This window comes from Podarcis tiliguerta, assembly GCF_965153285.1.
Source record: "Podarcis tiliguerta genome assembly, chromosome: 14".
Taxonomy (NCBI): domain Eukaryota; kingdom Metazoa; phylum Chordata; class Lepidosauria; order Squamata; family Lacertidae; genus Podarcis; species Podarcis tiliguerta.
In genome coordinates, this window is record NC_139547.1 from 32,145,455 (window position 1) to 32,171,446 (window position 25,992).

Below are 25,992 nucleotides of genomic sequence, written 5' to 3' on the forward strand. Positions count from 1 at the left end.
AGTTTTTACCTGCTAAAAGGTGTTGCAAGTTTGCACTTTCAATCCTATCCTTACTGAGTTAGGACATACATGCATTCTACTTTCTCCTTGGCAACTTCGTAAATTGCACTGTGATTTATTAACAGCAATATATCAAAGTGAGAACTACAGTCTTAGACTGACACTCCTTGTTTTTACACATCTTCCTGTGTAAAATAGCACTATTCTGCCTGGTGCTATTACGCTTGGCATGATTATCAGCAATTTTCTTACTTGGGGTTAACAGACTGACCTCCCACTGAGCAATTAGAACTACCACATTGTATTGACTGGGTGACCAAAGCCAGTCCACAAAGCAACTTGTTTTACCTTGAAAGGCCACCATCAGTAGGATCCAAATGAAGAAACAGTTGTTTACTTGATGTATTATGAGTAATTGAATGGTGGTGGATGGACATTTTTGAAGGACTGCTAACACATATACATGTGAAATCATGTGTGTGCAGTGTCAAAAGGTACCTGTGTCCATTCTTGGTGTGGAAATAGCAGTACACAAGTCTGACAGTAAATAATAAAATTGACACCTTTTTCCTAGTCAGATTCATACATTTAGAATAGTGTTCCTTACTCAAGGAACTGTTCCAGTTTTGAAAAGATTAAAGCAGATTTGCTACCTTGATTCTAAGCACCCTTTGAAGATCCAACTGGAATTAATGTTGCCATACGAGCAGAACATACACACATAGATCCAGCTACTGAGGTTGAGGTGGCAAACTCAGTAAGAACAGGGCTATGTGCAAGACAATGTGAATCCATGGCAAAAGCCAAGCAGTTGCCTCTATTTTAAAATTATCAATGTGTCAATTTGAAAGTCAATGTAGTACAGTGGTTAGCACGTTAAAGGAAGGACTGGGAAGACATGGATTCAATCCTGCAGATCACTGGGTGACCTTGACCCAGTCACTCTGAGTCAAACCTACATCACAGTATTACTGAGAGAATAAAATGTGAAGGACAAGGGCACATGCTACCCCAGTGTTAGAAGAGGAAGAGCAGGAAGCAAGCAGCATTTATATACAATTTTTGCTATACTATATAACCCTTATAAATTACATGTATGGATAGGTCAGTACTAACTTCAGTTACAGATGAAGGGTGTAAAGAGAGTCATCTACACAAGACTGCCTAGGGAGTCCATAGCCAAGACATCTACTAGAGATTTCACAGTTCGCCTTTTTACCATTGTGGTACAGTACAAGGCTGGGCGATAACTGGCTTTCAATATCACAATAGATCACCAACTAAACATCATAATACATCACAATATCTGAAATAAGTATGGAACTATGTAGAGGCATTGGCTAGCTTCATGGTTTCTCCCACACTGTGATTTCACAATATATTGCCAGGTCAAAAATTATGACTCCAGTAACACAAAATGGATTTCACACTGGTTTTGGACGATTTGTCTACCTATTTGTGTAGGGAAGAGCTGTAGCTCAGTTGAAGAGCACATGTTCTCCATGCTTAAAAGGAGCCAGGACCTGAAGCTGTGGAGAACCACTGCTGGTTGGTGTCAACAGTGCTCCTGAAGTCATGCTCACTATAAGGCAGCTTTCTGTGTTCCTATGTTCTATTCTATGTTCTTATATGAGCTGATGGGATTTCAGGAGAACCTCTGCTCAAGAACTAGTGCTGCTGCATTAGCACTGGCACAATTTCCTGCAGTATCCTGCAATTTAAGTGGGCTGGGCTACCAGCCTTGGTAAACATCCTGTCCCAACTCCACCTACAGTCGACTTTCCACAGCTTTGAGAAATGCTCCTGCACTGTCCTAAGCTGCCCTGTAGTACTCAGTCCACCTGTTCCTACCCACTTTCTGCCTTGCACAACTGATGGGCAGGATGCAGTTACAAGTCTAGTCTAGCACACAGGTCTTTTGACTCCACATGGCAAATTAACGCTTCACTCTTTACAACCCAATTCCATGGGCTTTTATTTTTATTTTCAACAGGTACATGCATAAGGCAAGTCACTGCTATCACACAGATGTCTTCCCTTACCAAGCAATAAACAAGCAAAATGGCAGCTGGCTGCACAAATAAAGAAAAACAGCACTGACTAATACTATTGGCTGAGTTGGCAAAGACCTCCCTTGATGACTAAGAGCTTGCCATTTTGAGTGTTGCATTCCATTCAAACCACTACACACTGGAAGCTACACCATCTAATTACACCTATTGCTCTATAGCAAGTTACTCACATGATTGCAGAAAAAGTTAAGTCTGACTAAACTATTGTTACCCCACCATATTGGGTCAAACGTATCAAAAGGGTAACCTGTGGTTTAACTGAAACACTATTTTGTCAGATGGCCCGTTACTCCTTGAAGAGTCTCCTTATAGGAAATGGGAGCAACTTCAGACAAAGTCAGTAGCATGTAGTCCTGTCTTCAGTTTTCCACCATGAGTGGATGGAAGAGAACCTGTGAACCTTATGGAGGATGTACCAGTAGCTGACAAGCTATTCTAGTCTCCGTGTGCTAAGATTCCTGTGCTGGTCTGCAGTTCCTAAATCAGCAAAACCCCAACCCACAAAAACCCATAATCACATTCTTGCCCCCTTCTCATATAAGACAAAGCAAACACAAATTGATCCATTTAAGTCTAGCAGCACAGCACAGCTCGCTAATTTGAAAGACGAACTGTTGCTATTTAGTTATATTCTGCTTCCCCCACCCCATCGGTACTCAAGGTGACTTACTGTTAAAAATACAAATATGCAGATAAAACAGAAAAAGGTAAAAACATAGAAATGATAATCATTAAAAGTAAAAAGAGTAATATTAATACCCTAGCAGTCAGTATGCATGCTGTCTTCTGTGACTGTGAGAAGGAACTAGATGCTTTGTCATCTACATTCTGGATGCCAACTGATTTGCAATTCACTCAGTGTCACTAAGAACTAAGGTTTTTTAGAAGACAGTATAAATAGTACCAGACTACTACTAGATCAGTTCTCTCCAATGTCAGCTACTACACAGCCAAAGTGTAGAACCACTTTGTTCCTATGGGAAACTATGCTATTATGTCAAGCTGGACACTATTCTAGGAGTCAGCCTCCCCAATTCAAGGCTGTCTGCTTGTAACATAACTTAAGGGTAGAGATTTAACCACTTCTAGACTTCCTTCTAGACTCCAGAAATTCCCCTTCCAAGTGTGCAAATCAACTTTCTCATGATTCCTACAAGAATGGAGGCCTTAGGGCACTGAGTCACAAAGCAACTTTTCATCCAGTAATGTGCTAGGTGACTCAAGACCCCCATTTCAAACTGTTCAGAACTTAGCCTGAACCACACCTAGGTTTCTTAGCTGAATAATACCTGTACTCCATATCCAAGGGCCAGGTGTACTACAATAGGTGAGACAGAAGCATTCTGCCACTTGACAGACAGAACAAGGTAATTCTGTCTGTGTTGTGATAATGAAGAACCTAGAAAGCTCTTAGTCATTCCTATGAGGCAGAGGGTCGGAATGAAGGGAATGAAGACACAGATGACATCCTGGGGCACCTCAGCATTCCTCTTCTGGGGATAGGAAAACTGTGGTGCTCTAGGTACTGTTGGACTCCCAATTTTTATCAGCACTGATGACTGGCCATACTGGCTTGGGGTGATGGGAATCCAACAGCTGAAGGACCATGGGTTCCCCACCACCATTCTATTCTATCACTTTTGGTCTCAAGGCTTACACCACCAATTCCACACTCTATAACCAAATCCACTGAGGAAAAGGTGGCTCTCAGACTGCCTTGTGCACAAATGTTCAGCAATACCTAGGTGTTCTTAACTTATAAGGCTCTTTTGGTCAAAATATAGTTTGAGAAAGGCTTCTGTAATGAATGGACCTTATTATCTAAGTTCCTAAAAGGCACTCGAAAAGACTGCTGGTAATGCAGGTCAAGGACAATGCAGCACAAAAATGGCTGACATTCAAGATAGGGAAAGGAATGGACAGGTAGGCTCCAAACACTGGAGCACTTAAACTGATTCATTTCTTCTTCCAAGAACTTGGGCAACTGTCACATCAGAGTACATTTGGCTCTGTCATTCTGGCCAAAGACTCCTTACAACAAAGATTTTGTCACTCACTCACAATTCACAATGCATCTCCAAGAACAGTGAAGGGCATGATTCAGTAGCTTCTATCTATACGATGGAAGCAGAAGGCACTCAATACTGAGTTATTTAGATGCAGGCACCTCAACACATATTATAATTAACAATTATTAACACTGAAAATATCATGGCACCATACTCCAGAAGTGTTCTGTTTTCTAAAATGGAAACACTTCTCTCTACAGTGTGCAGCAGTATTCTGGGAAAGGGTGGAGTAGGCCTTATTCTACAACATACAGCACTGATTTCCAGACCTCAGCATTCTCAAATTTATCATTTATGAATCACTCCTCTCTTCCCAGAAGTCTATCATACATGTCTCTAGTCTGGGAAATACCCAGCTACACACTGCAAGTCACTACTTGAAGGCCAGTGTTCTTCAACCTTGTAGTCCCAAGAGCACATGGACTACTGACTCCCCAGCCAGTTTAGCCAATGGTAAGGGACAATGGGAGCAATAGTGCAGCACCTGGAGACTCAGACCATTTATAAAGAACTATACCCCTGCTACCCTCCTAATCAAATATGCAACTCCACAACACTGCATTTTTGCCAAGTTATCTGTAACCACCAGCACCCTATTTCCATATTTATTGTCACAAATATACAACTGCACTGTTCAGCAATGGTCACTAGTTGTGTGGGAAGGCAAGAAGGAAAACCTGGCTGACCAGCCTAACTTTGAAAGTGGCAAGTTATTCTGCTACCTGTAACTGCAGTACCCAGTCAGGTAAAGCACAGCAAACCTTTACCAGACTGAAGAACTGTGTGGCCACAATTTGTGCAACTACTGCAACAGAAACAGAGAGGGAGGGAGCAGGGAACTGCAAAACAGTCAGCGTGATGTAGCGGATAGTGTTGGGCTAGCTCCTGGAAGACTAGGTTTTAAATCCCCACTTGGCCATTAAATTCACTAGGTAGACAGTTGCTGTCTCACAGTTTGGCCGACCTCACAGGATGGCTGCAGGATAAAATGGGGAGGGAGGATTGAACTCCTGGTGGAGCAGAAATGTCCAAGAATATGAAGTGAAGACCAGTATGCATTTTTTAACAAGACTATGATTTGAAGGAGGCAAGAGATGAAGAGGCACAGCATGACTTGTCAAACCACAAAGACACACACAGGAAAAATAACTCAGTTATTCCTCTATTGAAGTCCATTTCCAACTTGTCCTCTTCAGGCCCCATTCATCCTGCCACCCTCCCCACAACCCACTACCAACCTGAAATCTCTCACCTTTGTACAGATTGGTGACAGCAGTGGCTGCATTCTGGAATGGGACCCACAAGGAGAGGCCCGGCTGCTGACACACACGGTCTGTGCGGGGGGGGGGGGGTGCCAGGAGGAGGAAGAACAAAAGAACAAAAACGAGAAAATGAAGAGAGAGAAAACCACCTAACTCGCTTTTATCTCTTTCTCAGGCTCTGCTTATGATCTGTCACTCAGACCCTCCCTCAGCCATGTTGGGCTTCGCCATTTTGTTCAGCTGCCTGGACAGAGGAGGGAGGGGGAAATGGGATACCTTTTTTGAAGGAGGGGGACAAAAAAAGATTGAAAAATCAGGATATGAAGCATCCTGGAATCAACCAAGTCTTCATGGAGGGGGGAGAGAGACTACTGGAACCAACCACATGTGAATGGAGGGGGGAGTAAAACTGCTTCCCCTCACGTAGGAGGAGACTGGCAGCAGGAGGAGGGAAAGACAAACACCATTAAAAGGAAGGGGAAAAGGGAAGCCTACAATAACTCGCTTTTTTCACGTCGTCTCCTCTCTCTCCTCCTGCCACAGGCCCCTCCCAACCCGAGCCTCCCTCTCGCCATTTTGTCGGTGGGAAGGGCCGACGACGGGAAGCTGAAGGGAGGGGCCGGGACGAACCCACTTGCCAACTGCGCGGGGGGGAAAGAGAGAGGGAGAAAAGAACGAAGGAGAAACCAACATGCCTTTCTCCCCCTCCGCCCCCCACCCTCCTTATATTTATTTCGTGAGGGAAAAGAAAATGGGGCGCGAGGCGAGAAAAGGAGGGCGGAGGGATCCGCCTCACGCCATTTTGTGTGCGCGCCCGCCGTGTCTGTGTCACGGCGGCCGACTGGAAAGGCCGTGACGGGCGGGCGAGGCCTGGGAGGAAGGAAGGCCGGCCGGAGGGCCCCCTGACAGGCGCTTCCCGCTCTCCGCCCGCGGCCACTTCCTCCTCGCCTCCCCCTGCAGGCCCCGTTCCCACGAAAGAGAGGGGGCAAAGGAAGCGAAGCAGACACGTCGCCGCCTCTGCCCCTCACACACGTATCAATGAACAGAGACCGCACGTGTGTACGTACACGCGTCAATGCCCAGACACAGGAGAAGAGCGGAGGCAGGAACGTGTAAAGCACACAGGCACACGCGACTGCGCACGTATGAACGTGCCGTGTGTTATCTACACGCATTAGCGCGTACACGGGCTTCTCCTTTCTCGCCCAACCCCAGTATACTCAACAGCCCCACGTAGAGGCAGAGGAAACCCCCTTCTCCTATTAAGCTGCCCATGGAGACCCGTTTGTTCTTTGACCTGCTCCAAACCCGCCAGAATCCTCGTCTTCTCTACCTGCGCTCCTTAATAGGGGGGTCCCCCTTCCCCAGTTCCATGCCAATTGGCTTCCCCACCCCGTCTCCATGAATAGGGCCCCCTCGACGGATCCCAATCTCCCTCCAAAAGCTCTTCGACCTACCCCGAGAACCTCTCCAGGGTTTCCTGAATGGGGGTCCCCCATACCCCTACATGAATAGAGGTGCCCTTCCACACACCCCGCCTCTATCCAAGGAGGCCCCCACTAACCACAAGCTATTCGACGTGCCTCCAAATCTCCTCCCCCATAAATGAAGGTCCCTATCTCCCTGCTCCTCCCCCCCCCAAATATAATTAGGGAACCCGCTTCCCCTCCCCCATATACTGGAGCTACCTCCTAAAACCTCAGCCTCTCCTCCCCAAAAAGAAACCCCTCCCCCATGGCCCTGGCACTTCCTCTCTGCCTCCTCCCTCCCTCCCAGCCATCTTGAGAGGGGGCGCTCCCCGTCCCCTCCCCCCCCTTTCATCCCTCGGGGTCTTTCCCCCCTTCCTCCTCACCCTTGTAGAGCTGCGCCACGGCCGTGGCCGAGTTCTGGAAGAGGTGCCAGAGCTTCTGCTGCTTGTGCTCGGGCTGCGGGGTGGCGGCGGCGGCAGCTGCGGCGGCGGCCTCGTCGTCGTCCTGCAGCTCGGGCGGCAGCGCCCCGTCGTCCTGCTCGGCCTCCGCCAGGCACTGCCGCTCCCACTTGCTGAACCAGTGCTCGGGCCCGTGCAGCTCTTGGATCTCGGCGTCGCCTTCCTCCTTGGCCGCCTTCTCCTCCATCTTGCCTCTCCCGCTTCTGTCGTGCGCCGCCGCTCAGCTACCTAAAGCGGGCGCCTCTCGACGGGGACGGGGACGCCATTAGCGGCCCCATAACGACGACAACGACGACGACAACAACAAGGCCGGGGAGCGTCCGGCCCCTCCGTCGCCTCCGACCACACTGAGCCCGAGACGCCGCCCCGAGCGCACCAAAAGGTGTCACCCGAACATGCTGGCTGGGTGATTGGTTGGCTGCGGCCAAAAAAAAAAAAAGGAGTGAAAAGAAAGGCTGAAAATCCCGCCTCCTTTGCCTTCGCTACGCCACTGCCGATCGTCCCTTTGGACGCCTCCGCAAGCCTATTGGGCGTCTGACGTGTCCATCAATGTCATAAAGGAGACGGAAACGAGTCGAGTCTTTTTCTCTCTCTCGCTTTCCTTCCCCCGAAACATAGTATGAGCATTAAGGTTGGTTGCGCCGACAAAATGGAAGGGAGGGAGAAAAAATAGGAGTGGAGGGGCTAGTCTGCGCAAGCGCGGGGTGGATGCGAGGGAGCTCGGAGTTCTCTAACTCCCTCGCTCGCCCTCTGGTCTATGCTTGCGCGCAGGCGCAGCTGCTTTCTGTCTCTCTACTTAGCGTGTTGTTCTGAGTTGTGACCCTCCCCTAAGAGGCCGGTTGGGGGAGGGGAGCAGAAATGTCCAGAGAGTTCTCTTGTCATTGCAGAATAATTAATATTTTTAAGATTTCTGCAGATTTATCAAAGATTGATTGCAAGTCTTCCTTCGTCCTTGACTCCACCAGGCCCACTTAATAAATGTTGATGAACCTATGGCCGCGGAGGTGTCATTTATTTTATTAGGCGCATGTATAAATTGGAACTCATTCAAAAAAAAAGCATAAAAACATTTGCGGGTTAAAATTGTGCAGATCGTCTGTGCACATCCTAACTGCCTTATGAACACAAATGTGCAATAAGAAATGGCATCTTTATACCTGCACCCATTGGATGGCAGTTGGGGCATTCCAAATTTAAGTAGCTATTATGAAGCAAGCCAATTTAGCCATATGGTAGAAATTGTGTAATTCAATAAGAGAACCTACTGGCTAATACTGGAGGATATGGAAATTGATGGCGTTCCTATGGGATACTAGCATTAATGAAAAATCAGCTGTGATTGTTGGGTTGGCTTACTCTTTCCAATACATTTGTGTCATTTGGGCCTTTTCAACTCTGGCTCTGGTCTGGTGGAACGCTCTGCCTCATGAGACCAGGGCCCTGCAGGATCTGATTTCTTTCCGCGGGGCCTGTAAGACAGAGTTGTTCCGCCTGGCCTTTGGCTTGGAGCCAATTTGATTCCCTCCCTCTCTTTCTTTTTTCTTTTCCTTCTCCTCCTGCGATGAGGCTACATTTTAATATTTTAATGTTTCATTATTTTAATGTATTTTAATTTTAAGTTGTAATCATTCAACTTGTTTTCATTATTGCTTGTAAGCCACACTGAGCCCGGCCTTGGCTGGGGAGGGTGGGGTATAAATAAAAAATATTATTATTATTATTATTTAGAATATAGAAATAAATGGGCAAAAGTTTATTTCAAAGTAAAAGCAGATTATATAATGTGAAACCATGGAAAGAACACCATTTATATTATTTGAAAGATTACAAAAGGTCAACCTGTTACAGTTGCAGAGATTTAAGTACACTTAGAAAATAACTGAATTTTATGGCTGCTAAGATATCAATTGGGATCATTTCTTACAAATATACAAATTAAAAATAAAGCAACAAGGAAAGTAAGAGAATGTGAAAAGAAAGTAGTAAGATACAGCTCAATGGATAAGAGATTAGTTAACCTTTTATACAAAACTCATATTGAGAATCAATTTTGCTCTCCCCCCAAATAAAAAAAGCTGGTAGGAATTAAATTGGGATATAATACAGTGCTTTTTTCTGGTGGTACCCAAGGGTACGCAGGATCAGCACCTTTGTTCTAGAATAAAAGCACTGGTTAAAAGTGTGGCACTTGTTGTAACAACTTCATGGTGAGTCTTGGCACATTTTTTCTAGTAGAAAAGCACGGGATATAAACATTGAAGAGAACAATGAAACATGTTATGGGCAAAAGCAGCATGTAAATTTCTGTCAGCAACTACTAGGGAACATTCACTAAAATTGTTTATGGATGATACAGTATTCAACACTGAGATGCCTATCTTATATACAGCCCAATAGCTCTTTCTTCTGTTGGAGAGGATGCCAAATTTAGGTACATAGCAACATATGTGGTGGGACTGTCCATAAATAGGATAACTTTGGAGGGACGTTCGTAAAGAGATATCTCAGGTTACAACTCAGACAAACGCAATAACCCCAGGATTATTAGCCTTACTTAATTTATGTACTGTACTTCAGATATGGACCAATTAAGGAGTAAGGAATTAATAACGCATTTACTAAAAGCAGCTAAAACAGTACCGGTAATAGCTAGAGCTTGGAAAACCTTGCAATTAATGAATATTGATCAGTGGTATAATATAGTCTGGCAAACAGCCACAATCGAAAAGCTGTCACAAAAATTGAAGGTGGCAAGGGGAAAGAAAAAAAACAAGATTATTTTTTGCACTTTATGGTGTGATTTTATTAAATATTCAAATGAAACAACACACGGATGAGAAATACCTACAAAATATATTGCAATATGGCCTAGATAAGCAAGCACTAGTCTTTAGCTCACTCCTATTACTCTGTGATTTCCAAGTTGATTTATTGACAGATTCATTTTACTGGCTTACTGTAATCACCACATTATTCCGCATTGTAAATTTGTTTAGTATTTTACCCTCCTATTGACCCATTTTTTGTTAGTCATGCCATGTCTGATTATTTATGTGTGTAGAATTGGTAACAATATTTATGTATTTTTAAAGACATCTAATATGAAAATGTGCTTTCCTCATGCATTATTTAAAAAATGGAGGCAGATTCCCAATGGACCACCATCGGCAACTTATACAACCCCAAAGGCATTTGGGAATTTTTCAGTCTTTTTTAGTATCCTGAGACATCCTTTTCCTGAGACATCATTTCCCCTGGGGTGCAAAAAGAAATAAACTTCACAGATGGTACAGTGTGAGAGTTAGAACAGTTTTAAGTAAGAAATGGCAATTGTGACACTAAATTTATTGCAGCGTGTGCACACCTAACACCAGCCTTCCCCATTCTGAGGTTGCGGGCTGATGGGAGCCGCAGCCATCGTGCAAAATTTGGTTACGATCTCTTAAGAAACATCCAAATGCATAGCAAACAGACTGACAACGTTCTGAAATATTATTTATTAACACCATTTCTATAATGCTAATAATAATAACAAAATTTCTAAGCACTGCACAGAAAACTAAAGTAGCAATAGACAACTGACAAGATTACAAAATTACATAAATGCAAAAATACAGAGTTGACATATAAACATGTGGCATTGATACAGAATTACTAATAAATATCAACCAATACCAATTATTTTGCCTTTGGACACACCCTCCCTCTCCGCCTCCTGGCTCTCACCCAGTACTCCACCCACCCACCCAGGCTCTCACTCAGAGTCTTAAGCAATCTCTCAGCTCACCCACAAAAGTCTCACAGCAAGAAGGGTTGTTGCTGACATCACTCTGGTCTCTCCCCTTAGGGCACTGAGTGGCCACCATTTTCCAGAACACTCCAGGGCTTTACAGTGACGTAAAAATGGTAGCTTGCAGCTGCCCTTCAAAACAATACCCTTTTCTTCATTGTATTGGGGGGTTGCAGTAGTCTTGGCGTTTCCCACAGCTACATTGTGGTGTGGTGGTTAAGAGCGGTAGACTCGTAATCTGGTGAACCGGGTTTGCATCTCCGCTCCTCCACATGCAGTCACCTTGGGCCAGTCACACTTCTTTGAAGTTTCTCAGCCCCACTCACCTGACAGAGTGTTTGTTCTGGGGGAGGAAAGGAAAGGAGAATGTTAGCCGCTTTGAGACTCCTTCAGGTAGTGATAAAGTGGGATATCAAATCCAAACTACTCTTCTTCTTCTTCTTCTTCTTCTTCTTCTTCTTCTTCTTCTTCTTCTTCTTCTTCTTCAAGTGTTTTATCCGACCCTTCAACTGAAGCATCTGCCAGTGCTAAGGCTGTCTGTGACCTCAGACTTATGATTTAAAAGATATGGCACAAAAGGAAAATGGATGAGGAGGGAGGGAAAACCAAACTCAAGTGCTATATCTTAGCTGCAAGACCAGCTGTAACAAGCCAATTTGGGAAGAGGCTAGAGGGAGCCAAGAGCTCCTGGTCTTTCAGCAGAGCAGAAGGAGCAGCTCTCCATTTCCATCTCTTCCTTCTCTGGCAGCCGGATGGAAAACCTGCTGTAGTTGACAGTTGAGGGAAGATACAGTTGAAGAAAGTGCATGGCTTCTCCCAAACAAACATGGGAACTGTGGTTTGTTAAGGGTGCTGAAAATTGTAGGTCTGTCTTTGGAGGAAACCATGACCGTTGTATATTATCTTAATTCTACTACTGTTTGATTACATTTTATTCATTGTCTTTTTATGTCTTTAGTTTGTTCTGGGGAAAAGGTGAGATATAGTAATAATAATAATAATAATAGTAATAGTAATAGTAATAGTAATAGTAATAGTAATGATGATGCACACCTTCCGGAGAGTACCATCACTTAATTGTAGCTATGGCAACCTAGCTCATTCTTTGAGATGCTGATGAGAGCACTTCTATGGCCAGCTAAGGCCGTTGTCTCACAAAGAAACTTGTCTGAGCAGTTCAGCAGCCTCTACTACTAGATCCAGGACAAGGATACCATCCAAACTGACCTTCCAGACTAATAATAATAATAATAATATTTTATTTATATCCCTCCCTCCCCAGCCGAAGCTGGGCTTGGAGTGGCCAACAACAATAAAAGGAACACAGTTCACACAAAATCACAATCAATTGAAATGCATTCTAAAATCAATTCATTCTAAAATCAATTCAAAATCAAATTAATGGCAACCATTGGGCTAGAGTTCTGTGAGGATTAACAGTATCTTTTTCCAGCAAGTCGTCACCATGTTTGTTCACAGTTCTCGTTTCCTCTTCCTCTGCAAGCATAGAGATACCATGGTCTCCCACGGCAGGTGAACTTCCAAGCAAATTCTCTCTGGCACTCCACAAGGGTCTGGCAAAGGGTTACCTCTGGGCATAATAATTTCCCTTTCTGTCAACAAGAGTGTTCAAGGCACAGCACATGCACCACCTCATTGTAACCCATTACAACAATCCTGTAATGTAGATCTGCATTAATATCCCCATATTGCATTTTTGAGGGAGAAGTGGGGGGAACTGAGTGATTTGTCTCAAGCAAACAACGAAACCCATTGCAAGTTCTAACTCAGCACTTCCTGGGTCACACCGTGATCTCTTAGACACTATGGCACCCCAGCTCCCATAAAGGTAAAGGTAAAGGTACCCCTGCCCGTACGGGTCAGTCTTGACAGACTCTAGGGTTGTGTGCCCATCTCACTCAAGAGGCCGAGGGCCAGCGCTGTCCGGAGACACTTCCGGGTCACGTGGCCAGCGTGACAAAGCTGCATCTGGCGAGCCAGCGCAGCACACGGAAACGCCGTTTACCTTCCCGCCGGTAAGCGGTCCCTATTTATCTACTTGCACCTGGGGGTGCTTTCGAACTGCTAGGTTGGCAGGCGCTGGGACCGAGCAACGGGAGCGCACCCCGCCGCGGGGATTCGAACCGCTGACCTTTCGATCGGCAAACCCTAGGCGCTGAGGCTTTTACCCACAGCGCCACCCGCGTCCCAGCTCCCATAGACAGCACTAATTTTTGGAGTGGGCGTGGTTACATAGGAAACTGCCTTCTCCAGAATCAGACCACTGTTCCATCAAACTCAGTACTGTCTACACCGACTGGCAGCTGCTCTTGAGGGTTGCAGCTGAGGAATAATCCTATACTTGGAGAGGGCAGGGATTGAAGCTGGGACCTTTGCATGTAAATCAGACACGCTACTAACAGAGCTGCGGCCCTCACTTGGCTTGGGGAAGGTCCTTCGGTGGCTCCCCTTTAATCCAGAAGATGCAGGGCTTGGAACTGAGAATTCTGCCGCCCTGCCTTTGACCTCACTGGGTGCCTCTGGCAAAGTAAGAACAGAAGTGTTAAGGCAGGGGATTTGGCAGGGGTCAGCAAACCTTTTCAGCAGGGGGCCGGTCCACTGTCCCTCAGACCTTGTGGGGGGCCGGACTATATTTTTGGGGGGTGGAATGAACAAATTCCTATGCCCCACAATCAACCCAGAGATGCATTTTAAATAAAAGCACACATTCTACTCAAGTAAAAACGCCAGACAGGCCCCACAAATAACCCAGAGATGCATTTTAAATAAAAGGACACATTCTACTCATGTAAAAACATGCTGATTCCCGGACCGTCCATGGGCCGGATTGAGAAGGCGATTGGGCCTGATCCAGCCCCCGGGCCTTAGTCTGCCTACCCATGCTTTAGGGTGTGTTACCACCCAGCCATCCCTTGGCAGACTTACCAAGAGGTAAAGTGCCAAGTGCAAGCAAGTCCTTAAAATGGAAATAGGGAAAAGGAAGAGGGAGGTTCTGCCATATATCCACCAGAGGGCACCCTTATATCCCCAAGTAAAAACTACAGTGGCAAATCACAAATTGTTAAATATTGTTATAGGCGCTGGCAGGCTGGGGAGGGTGGGTGTGTACAAAACGCATTTCATGTGTCACTCACCTTGAACACATGTTCATGCATTTGGGGGCCATAAAGTGGGAGTGCTGAGCTGCTCCTGACATCGAATGCAACTTGTGCATACAGGTAAGGTATTCAGTATATCATACCCTCCACCATTTCTCAGATGAAAATAGGGGTGTCTTATTCCATAATAACAATATTAATATCAACAATTTTACTATTTATACCCTGCCCATCTGACTGGGTTGCCCCAGCAACTCAGGGCAGCTTTCACCATATATAAAAACATAATAAAACATTCAATGTTAAAAAAACCCCTTCCCTATAAAGGGCTGCCTTCAAATGTCTTCTAAATGTTGTATAGTTACTTATCTCCTTGGTTCAGGGGCCACGTAACTCCATACCTTCCAACATTTCTCTGATGAAAATAGGGACATCTTAAGGAAAAGCGGTACATTCCGGGATCAAATTAGAAACCAGGACGGCTTCTGTAAATCTGGGACTGTCTCTGGAAAATAGGGACACTTGAAGGGTCTGGTATATTCCTGGGGGAAAGGAATGTTTTTAGGCAGAGGGAAACATTCCCTGACAGGGAACTTTTGGAGACTGTGTGGCAGTGGTGGGTGTGGCCAGTGGTAAAGGTGGGTAGAGCAACAGAGGTCATTTTTACTTTCTTAAAAAACAATGGGCTACATTTCAGTAGCTTAAAAGCCAGAGATTTCTACATCCACCCAATCCTCACACCCATCCAGGGAAGCAAGAGGCATTATTACAGTTCAATGACAAATTCCAGTCAGGCAAAAGCACTTGCGGAGGATGAGGAGCAGGGCTTGTGAGGGGCGTGGCCTAAAAGTGTATCGGGGGCCAGGTAGAGTCCGCAAGGGCCACATTCAGCCCACAAGAGCAAACAACTGTACACTCTTTATTAGAAGCGAGGGATTTCCAAATACAGAGAAAATTATGCATATTTTTATTTCATAAAATTTATGTACGGCTTAATTGGTTTTTTATATTAAAAAAACCCTCCAAGTGGTTAAAAAAATAAAACAATGAGATCACCAGTTAAAAAATGGTTTAAAAAGTGAAAGATTTATACGCTCTGAAGAGAAACCAGGAGGTAGAGTTGTGGGAAGTCCTAAAGAAATAAGATACAAATTCGTGAGTTTTTATACAGAATTATATCAAGGGAAATTTAGATGAAATGCAAAAATATGTAGAGGACAGTGGAGTATCTGATATATGACTATTTAGAATGCACCAGTGACAACGATGGAATTACAGCAAGCAATTTCACAGGCAAAACTTTTGAAAGTACCAGATGGCCTTTCAGCAATATATTATAAGAAGTTGCAGGATTATCTAATACAACCATTAAAGGACATTATGAATATGATTTTAAATACAGGTGAGCTGCCAGAATCCTGGAACATTACTTATAGAAATTTGATTTCTAAACAAGACAGGGATCCTGAGCAGCTAAAAAAGTATCAACCTATATCTTTGTTGAACAATGATGATAAACTTTTTGCAAACATATTAGCAAATAAGTTGAAACTGGTATTAAAAGAGGTAATCTACCATGACCAGGCCAGATTTTTGCCAAGCAGACAAATGAAAGATAATATTAAAAATGTAATTGAGATATTAGAATACTTACAAGTGAGAAACCAAAAACAAGCGGCTTTAATGTTTTTAGACACTGAGAAAGCATTTGATAATGTTTCCTGGGATTTTTTATTTACAGTTTTAGAATATATGAGTTGTGGAGACACTTTTATAAAAGTCAGCTAAGTTGATAGTAAATAATGTCCTGGTTGAGAATTGTAAAATAACTAAAGGAACAATATAAGGCTGTGCATTGTCACCTTTTTAATAATAGTTTTAGAAGTATTGGTGCAAAGAATAATATGTAATCAAGATGTTAAAGGCATATGAGTGGGACAAAGACAATATAAATTAAAAGCATTTGCAGACAACGTGGTGATATCTGTGAAAGAACCAAAAGAGTCAATTCCAAAAGTATTACAAGATATAAAAAAAATTGGTGAGGTAGCAGGTCTTAAGATTAGTAAATATAAAACCAAATTCTTGGTTAAAAATATAAATGATGAGAGTAAAAATTAATTTCAAGATGTACCGTATTTAGCTGTATGGGTAACTACAAACAATATAAATTTGTATAAAGATAATTATTTTAAAAACTTGGGAAGCTATTAAAGGAAATTTGGAACAGAATGAATTGACTATAAAACAGAGTATTGACTATAAAAATGAATGCATTACCAAGAATATTATTTCTGTTTCAATCAATTCCGGTGACTGGCAAGGCAGATTGTTTAAACACATGGCAGGCAAAAAGATATTTCTAAATATATTTGGCAAGGGGGAAATATATATATATATATATATGCTTTCGTAGATTTTCACGGGTACAGGAATGCAGGTTTTGGTGTCCTCGGGTGTCTTCCCGTGTAAAAGTTGGGGTGTCTAGGCGACGTTTCGACGAGGTCTCACTCGTCATCTTCAGGCTGGTGCTTTCGGCTTCTTGTTACTGGAAATCACTCAAGAAATCACTCAAGATATCCCTCAAGTAATTAAGGAACAAAAGAAGAAAAGGCACACCAGCCTGGGAACCTCCTCTCTGCCCAGAACATTGGAGGCTATACACCACACCTCCTCAACAGTATTTATAGGAACTCAAACACTGAGATCCTGCTCTGTTCCAGTAACAAGAAGCCGAAAGCACCAGCCTGAAGATGACGAGTGAGACCTCGTCGAAACGTCGCCTAGACACCCCAACTTTTACACGGGAAGACACCCGAGGACACCAAAACCTGCATATATATATATATATATATATATATATATATATATATATATATATATATAATATTGATAGCTGCAAAAGAGAGAGGAGGTTTTTCCCTGCCGGATATGAGACTATACTATGAGGCATCCTATCTTTGTCGGTTGAAGGATGACATTAGAGAATTTACATACAGTGGATGCTCAGGTTGCGAATGTGATCCGTGCGGAAGGCATGTTCGCAACCCACAGTGTTTGCAACCTGCAGCACTGCGTCTGTGCATGCAGGTGTCGTGATCCGACGCTTCTGTGCATGCACAAAGTGTGATTTAGCACTTAGGTGCATGCGCCGAAACCCGGAAGTAACCCGTTCCGGTACTTCCACGTTCGGCGCGGTGCACAACCCAAAAACACACAACCTGAAGCGTCTGTAACCTGAGGTATGACTGTATTCTAGACTCAGAAGGTCATGATAATATTTTTTGCTGACACGCTTATTGATGGTATGAAAAAGTAAAAGTACATAAAGGATTTACCAATCATATAATTAGGAAAAAATTGTATAGAGTATGGGATAAATACAAAAAAAAAAAAGAGGTAGAAACATCACTTTGGCTCTCACCGTTGGAAGCTATAGAAGTAAGAAAAAGTATATGATAGAATGGTGAACAACTTATAGAAATTTGTTAAAACAAGAGAGAGAATATAAATTAGAAGAATTTAAGGAATTATCAGGAAAATTAACAACACGGATACAGTATCATCATTTGAATGATTTAAGAAAGATAGGATATGAGGGTTTGGGGAACAAATATCACAACTGGAGAAAGACCTGCTGGAATGTAATGTAAAAGTGCTGTCTAAAATGTATAAAATATTATTAGAATGGGAGACAAAGGATGAGCAAGTTAGATCCTCAAGGATACATTGGGCAATAGATATTAGTCATAATATAGACATGGAAGCATGGGAACGATTGTGGAATATGGATATAAAATTTACAGCATGTTATGCTCTAAGAGAAAATTACAGCATATGAAAATGATATATCGATGGTATCTAACACTGAGTAAATTAGCAAAAATGTATTAATCTAAATAAAATAAGTGTTGGAAATGTAAAGAGAAAGAAGGTTCTTTTTATCATATGTGGTGGTCTTGTAGTAAGGTTAACGCTTACTGGGAAATGATATATAATGAATTGAAAAGGATGTTTACAATAATGTTTGTAAAAAAAACCCAGAAGCTTTCCTTTTTGGAATTATAGGGACAGAACTACCCAACAGTGGTTCAACAGTAAATACCTCGTCACAGAGACCTGTGAGAACTGTAGTTCTCTGAGAGGGATGGGGTCCCCTAACAACTCTCAGCACCCTCAGCAAAACTACAGTTCCCAAGGACTCTTTGGGGGAAGCCATGGCTGTTTATAGTAGTATGATACTGCTTTAAGCATACAGTGCCGATGCGACCTAGGACTCAACAGCCAGTCTGGTTGGATTCCACATGCAGAATCTGGGGATGCCACCTTATCCTTCATTTCAGGCAGCAAAATGTGCTGGAGTGGCCCCATGAATGTATGTTGGACACAGGGCAAGTATTCAGTGAATAATGGCCGGGAAATATCTAGCAAATTTTAGACTTCACAGTTTGCAAGGGAGAATTCTAAGGAGGAAGGTTTCATGAGCCATTTCTTCCTATTCTGACCCCCTGGATGCTACAGTACATGCATGCATGCACACATGCACATATCCACCCTATTGTCTGTTGCCATGCTCAGCATTCTGTTTACCACACTTTCCCTTTCTTAGCTGTGCCACAGCCAATGGGGAGGCAGGGCTGTGCGCTGAACATTCCGCCACATTTGTGCAGATTCCAATTTCAGAACACTGGTGGCTCACTCACCTGGGTACCTTTTCCAACTCACTTCAGCCAGCACCGAGACAGCAGTTGTAGAGGATCCTTGGCCCCACAGCCTCCCAAGTCTTTATATTCCAGGTACATGTAGACCATCAAGTCAAAGCTCTAGGGCAGGGATGGGAAACTCCAGCTCCCATCAGCCCCAGCAAGAATGGTCCATGGCCTGGGATGGTGGGAGTTGTAGTCCAACAGCGATTGGAGGCTAAGCATCCAGGCATTACACAAATTGAAATCTACAGGGCTGAGGAGCCTTTTTTTAGCATGAAGGCCACATCTTCTGAGCAGACTTCTGGGGGCCACATGCTGGTGGTGGGTAGGACCAGAGGCAAAAGTGGAAGTGGCAATGGATGTAAAATTTTACTTTTGTTCAGTAGTCTAGTTTCTATGCATTACGCATCCCTCTCTACCCTTCATCCAGTTTCAGTGGAGGCTGGTCTAATAATAATAATAATAATAATAATAATAATAATAATAATATATTATTTGTACTCCACCAATCTGGCTGGGCTTCCCCAGCCACTCTGGGCGGCTTCCAACAAAGATTAAAAAACATTAAAATATTACACATTAAAAACTTCCCTGAACAGGGCTGCCTTAAGATGTCTTCTGAGTCCGGTAGTTGTTTATCGCTTTGACATCTGATGGGAGGGCATTCCACAGGGTGGGTGCCACTACTGAAAAGGCCCTCTGCCTGGTTCCCTGTAGCTTTGCTTCTTGCAGTGAGGGAACCGCCAGAAGGCCCTCAGCGCTGGACCTCAGTGTCTGGGCAGAACGATGGGGATGGAGACGCTCCTTCAGGTACACTGGGCCGAGGCCGTTTAGGGCTTTAAAGGTCAACACCAACACTTTGAATTGTGCTCGGAAATGTACTGGGAGCCGATGTAGGTCTTTCAGGACCGGTGTTATATTGTCTCGGCAGCTGCCCCTAGTCACTGGTCTAGCTGGCGCGTTCTGGACTAGTTGTAGTTTCCAGGTCACCTTCAAAGGTAGCCCCACGTAGAGCGCATTGCAGTAGTCCAAGCAGGAGATAACCAGAGCATGCATTAGGGTAAACTGGGCACAGGAGGAACAGCCTGCCTTCAGTCCTGACTTTCCTTCTTGCTCACAATTAGTCCCAGGAGTGGCTGCCTGTGTCAGCTTCCTCCTCCTTACAATCCCTCTGCACCATAAATTTAAAGCAATATTATACCACTTTAAACAGTCACAACTTTCCCCAAAGATTCCTGGGAACTGTAGTTTGGTTAGGGTACTGAGAGTCGCTAGGGGATCCCCTATTCTCTGCACAGAATTTCCAGAGTGCTTTAATTGTCATTTCCTTTCTCTCAAGGAACTCTGAGAATTGTAACTCTGTGGGTGAAATAGGGGTCTCCTAAGGCCTCTCTGCACCCCTGAAAATACTACAGTGCCTGGCATTCTTTACAAGAAGCCATGACTTAGAAGTTGAATGATTCTGTTCTAAATGCATAGTGTAGATGAGGCCTTAGTCTCAGTGCCATCCTGATAGAATTGAACAGGGAGGAAGAAGGGGACAAAGCTAGATTTAGCTGGTCCTGCTTGCAATTGGCTCTGGGTCTATTTGCTGTTGGGTTCCTTGCCTTCGGCCCCACCAGCCGCAACTGCCAAGTTTAGCAATTTTATGCCAGAGTCCCCTTTTAAAGATGCTGTCTGATCAAAGCACAGTAGAAACAAGAGCGTATTTCTGGACATAAATACTTTTAACACCATAACACCATGTGACATCAACCCAGAAAGATAAACTGTATCTCTGATAACACTCAACTACATATTCCATCCTCAGTGTTCTGTAACTGCCACCTTGGCTAGAATGCCCTTTGATTCACATCCACATGGCTGAATAAGGCAAAAGCCAAAACATTTTACTTTAAGACTTCAATCTCTTTCTTAATTTATTTAATTTAATCTATTTATATTACACACAAAAAATTCCTGTCAAGATGAAATTGGTTAAGATTAACCATAAAGGTCAGAGTAAAAACTCGCTTAGAATGCCTGCTAAATAATAATTACTTTTATCACAAATGAGACCAGGCAAATACTTTCCTTTCCTAAATTTTAAATGGGTCTTTGAGACTTCAAGGAAAATTGGATGGAGGCTAATTTAGATTGTTGTTGTTGATGATGATGATGCGCTGGCTTTTATGTTTCTTGGATGGAATTGGGTATTTTGTGTTGGGTTTATGGATTGATATTCATACATGGTTGTAAACTTTGAGGGACAACCTAAAAGCCAAAAACAAACCAACAAAGCGCTCCAAAGCTGGAGGCAGCTTGGTTACTATTCCTTCAGCCTTTTTTTTTTAATGGTTTCTCAAACATGTATTAAATATAAAATTTCAGCTTTCAAATACAGAAGACCCTAAAGATTGGCTGTAGCTTATTGGCATGCAGAAGGTCTGTGTTCTATCCCTGGAATCTCCAGGTGGGACTGGAAAAGCCTCCTGAAAGTCCATGTCAGTCTGTGTAGACCAGGCACAGGCAAACTCGGCCCTCCAGATGTTTTGGGACTACAGTTCCCATCATCCTTGACCACTGGTCCTGCTAGATAGGGATCATGGGAGTTATAGACCAAAAACATCTGGAGGGCCGAGTTTGCCTATGCCTGGTGTAGACAATATTGAGCTAGATGGACTGACTCAGTTGAAGGTAGCTTCCCATGTATCTACTTTAGGGAATATGTGGATGCTCTGACACCTGAGGCCACTCTGATAGAAAAGTATCATTTGTTTCATATCATGCCTTTCCTCCCAAAGGAGCCCCGGGCAGCAGTATTTGATACTGGATTATCAGGTTTATCAAATCTGAAATATTCCACCAACATCAGAAAGGTACATTGCAAACACCACCATCTCCTCCTCCTCATGCTCTGCAAAGCATCACGGACATCAAAGGTGCTATGTGAATAAGACCTTCACAGTAATTCATACTGGGGAAAATTGAGAAAAAGCAACTCCATTTTAGTACATGTTCTGTATTTTGTTTTTAAATATTGCAGGGGAATTTGTGGAGGACAAGGTTATTACATACTCATGTTTGGGAAGTTAATCCATTCAGCCCTTTCTGCAGACGACTGGGACCTTAGGAGGCTATTCTCAAGTAAGTCATGCATGATGAAAGACTTCCACAAAGAATCCTGGGAACTGTAGTTTGGTGAAGGTATTGGAGATCACTAGGCTCCCATTCCAAAATAAGGGAAGAGAAGCAATGACTGTTAAACCAGTTCAATTATTATTGTTTATTATATAGTTTAAATCTACAGAATAGAGATATACCCTCACAGTCCCAAGAAATTAAGAAAATGAAGACTGGTTTCCAAGACCCAGTGCCTTTTCTTTCTAAAAAAAAAATGTTTAGGGGTACTCTCATTTTCCTACTCATATTTAAATACTGCTCCTCAATGAGGCCAAACTTAGATTCACGAAATGTTTTGGAGTATGCGTCCCCCTGCATCCCCCCAGAAAAAAGCACTGCCAAGACCCATGGGGGAACAGCCAGATTTTGAAGGTTTATAAAACATTCATTCCATCCCTCTGGTTCCATTGTGTTACGATAATAAGCAAGGTGTAAATTTATTTCAGTTTAAACAATTTCATTTAAAAAAACAGAATAGCAATAAACAAAAAGCCCTTGAGTACTAGATTAGCTTAGAAATATGCTACGACTAGGTTGCCCACAAAGGCAAAAAAATTCTGGCGACATATTTATGGCGACATCAAGTGAGGCAAATTGCACTTTTGGCTTCAGAAGAGCTATCAGTGAAATAATATAACATCTGCCTTTCAATCAACTCTAATGTAAACAAATCTGCATACTGACAAAACCAAAGCATAGCCAGCTTTTTAAGATACCGAGGACTGTAGAATTCAATCTACAGTTACCACATACAGTATATTTTCTGGAAAGTAGATATATTAAGTACTGTATGCAATGACACACCAGAAACAGTGCAATTTCACTCCTTGAAACTGATCACCAGTTACTCAGTTACAGAGCAATCCTTACACGCAGTTACTTGAAAGTTACTCACATTGAAATCAGTAAAACACTTTCTAGCAATCCCAGTTAGGATCGGATTGATTAATCTACCAGTTAACACTTGCAGCCCTAATCCTCACGACAATAAAAAGCAGCAGGAATACGCTAAAGTGCTCTTTTTAAATGACATTTTCCCCATGAGTTGAAAAAAATTGTCATTAAGTAATTCAAAAACATAGATTTGTCTATAGCTTGGACAATTCCAGGTTGATTTTAGGGAGAAATTTCATTGGTTTCAAAAAGTGTAAATTTTAGGTGCAAAATTATGTAAGAATTTGAGAGTCCATCTTAACAACTCATATTTCAGAAGTTGTTCCTTGCTGTGACTATTCTGTATTAATGGATTTTAATGCAACACTTCAGCATTTGTAAAATTCAAATTCTAGCGAAAAGAAAAATAATTTTGAAGGTCTTTGGGTTCTGGACAATTAATATTTTCAGAATGCACAATGTTGGCTGCCCTAGTAAATCTTTGCAATGAAACTGAAATTCTGGAATAATCTACAATCTGTTTATCAATGTGAATAAGGTATTTATAACAGAGTGTGACAGAAATGCTCAAAGGCTATATTTGTAGAGGGAAATGGGGGGGGGGTCAAAACCAGAATAACTGGGGGGAAATCACTTTAGACCAAGCAGCATTATTTGGGGAACAGGAGGCACCAGAATCAGGAAGAAGCAGCCCCAAGCCTTGTTATTTCCAGCAAGTGGAAGGCACAAGAGGAAGACCTTATATACAGTGGCCTTCTAGACCAATCCCTAACCACAACCTGCAGAAGTGACAGAGTTTCAGGGATTGCTTACTCATGAGTTGCACAATGTGTCTAGGGGGATGTAGAATCAAACTATGTCGTTGCTCTTTGGTCCATACCCAGATTTTTTGGCGCCATTGTTTTTAACGACTGGGGCGCATCCATGTCCTTTTCTGAGAGCTCCATGGGTTGTTCAGCAGGTCTCCTCTTTGAAGGCATCTCAAGAGGATCCTCAATACTAGTACCGAAGGGCACTGCTTGTTCCTCAAGGTCCTTGACCTGGTGTGTGTGTGTGTGTGTCTGGGTCATCCTCTGTGGACTCCTGTGTATGGTACCAGGTCAGGACTAGGGCATGCCAAACATCCCCATTAAACCCTTGATAAATATTTGCATTAAAACAAAAAATACCTTTGTTAAGATTATCTTCTTCACATGGAAACGTTGAGTGCTTAATCTCAAATGATGCCTTGCTAGGAACAATCAGACTTTAGATACAAACAGCTAGCCAGAAGAATGGGGTTGGATCCAGTGTTAAGTCATACCCAGAGTAGACACCTTGAAATTAGTAGATATGAATAACCTATTCCTGTCAATGTCAGTGGGTTTACTTTGAGTAAAACTTAGTTGGCTATGTCCTACTGGGAGTATCCAAGTAGATGCATAAGGCCCCAATCCACTTTCTCCCCTCTGAATCTCTCAAGTGAGAGCTGTGTGTCCCCAAAATTCAGAAGTAAGGTGTGTGGCTACCACAGAATCTTTTCCAGAGAGGCATTAACTATTTAACTCTTTTCGTGGGAATATTTACTGACTCTTACATTGCTATCCTTTAGGCACCAGGAATTGTCCCCAACCAATTTCTACTCAGAGCCCATAGAAACTACTAGACTTAAATTAGTCATGTCCATTCATTTAAATGGGTCTTCTTTGAGTAGAACTTAGCTGGAGACAACTTCATGTAAAGTCTAGAGTGTCTGCATTTAAAAATAATAATTATTGGTTCTAGGTGTTGTTTTAAGCTTGCTGCTGCTTGTTTTGCCTTTTGTAGTTTTTACTGTATTCTAGTTTTTATTCTGCTTTTGCTATGTAAACTGTATTGGGGGTACTTGTCAAAAAGCTTGACAAATAAAGCTTGTAAGTAAGAGAAGCATCAAAGCTGGAGTGCCACCACCAAGAAGGATCTCCCCAGAGCTGCTGCTGATCAAGCCTCAAAGGCAAGAAAGTCCCTGGCTGATGCTAATGGGTGGACTTGTCTACAGCAGCGTAGGTGTCCTCTTAGGTGACCAGACCCCAAGCTGTTTAGGCTTTGTACACGAGTACAAGTACCTTGAGACGGTCCCCGATAATCACCTACCTGCAGCATTTTGTGCTAGTTGAGGCTTCCACAGCTACCAATGTTGTTCAGGTGTGGGGCATCTTTGGCCCTCCAGATGTTGCTGAACTACAGCCCCCATAAGCTGCACCACACATGGTCAGTGGCCAGGGGTGATGGGAGCCATAGTTCAGCAGTATCTGGAGCCTTGTTCTAGAGAAACTTTGATTAATCCAACACAGAATGTCTTATGCAAAAGTATATACTCAGAATCACTTAACTGAGATTATTTGACTGTTAAGAGATCCAGAGTATGCATTATTGTAAACTGAAGACACATCAGTATGCTATGGGGATTCTAATAAAATGAGAGAACTGATTCTACAAGGCTGAAGGCACAATCTCAGTTCAAGTGGCACCCTACCATAGACCCCAGAAGTATAGTCAATGCATAAGCAGGCTGATGCCAACTAAGATTCCTTCTCTATGGCAATGTCCCATTTATGGAATGTCCTCTCTTCTGATATATGGATGACACCAACATTTATTAGTTTCTATCGCCAGCCAAAGACCTATTTATTTGACATTCCCAATAGCTGGTTTTTCCAATTTTGTCATTGCAGTACCAGTTGCTGTTCTGTTACTGCCCTTGCTTTATGGTATTACCGTTGAATGTTGTTGTTGATAAGGTTTTAGATTGCTTTACTGTACCCCATCCTGAGAGCACTTGCATTGAAAGGCAGGCTAAAAATATCTGCAAATAAAAATAAATTCACTGAAGGCAGTAAGGAAAAAACGACGATCTGGAAATGGCTCTTGGTGTTTAACCTCAAACTCAAGTATTTTAATTCATTGGCTCATTCAGTGTCTATTCCATGACCTTCAAGGTTTACAGGAGCAGCTGTAAAGGTGCTGTTAATT

The 25,992-nt window shown here is 43.0% G+C and overlaps 2 protein-coding genes across 5 annotated transcripts in view; one reads left to right on the forward strand and one right to left on the reverse strand.

The window, feature by feature from the left end:
* HAPSTR1 (HUWE1 associated protein modifying stress responses) overlaps positions 1-7,831 on the reverse strand; it is a 31,568-nt gene extending 23,737 nt beyond the window's left edge. Inside the window, exons 1-2 of the mRNA XM_083414278.1 lie at positions 7,256-7,831; positions 5,394-5,474 (exon numbers count right to left, since the gene is read on the reverse strand). Of these exons, the coding sequence (XP_083270404.1) occupies positions 5,394-5,474; positions 7,256-7,517 (343 nt within the window). The 5' untranslated portion in view covers positions 7,518-7,831. The remainder of the gene's footprint in view (positions 1-5,393; positions 5,475-7,255) is intronic.
* Positions 7,832-18,889: 11,058 nt separating this feature from the next.
* Positions 18,890-25,992, forward strand: part of USP7 (ubiquitin specific peptidase 7) — an 84,214-nt gene continuing 77,111 nt past the window's right edge. For all 4 annotated transcript variants that reach the window (XM_083414085.1, XM_083414089.1, XM_083414082.1 and 1 more), the window contains exons 1-2: positions 18,890-19,035; positions 21,971-22,071. Coding sequence is in view for 2 of the 4 variants with exons in the window: in XM_083414082.1 (XP_083270208.1) it covers positions 22,005-22,071 (67 nt within the window). In the remaining 2 variants the exon portion in view is untranslated. The remainder of the gene's footprint in view (positions 19,036-21,970; positions 22,072-25,992) is intronic.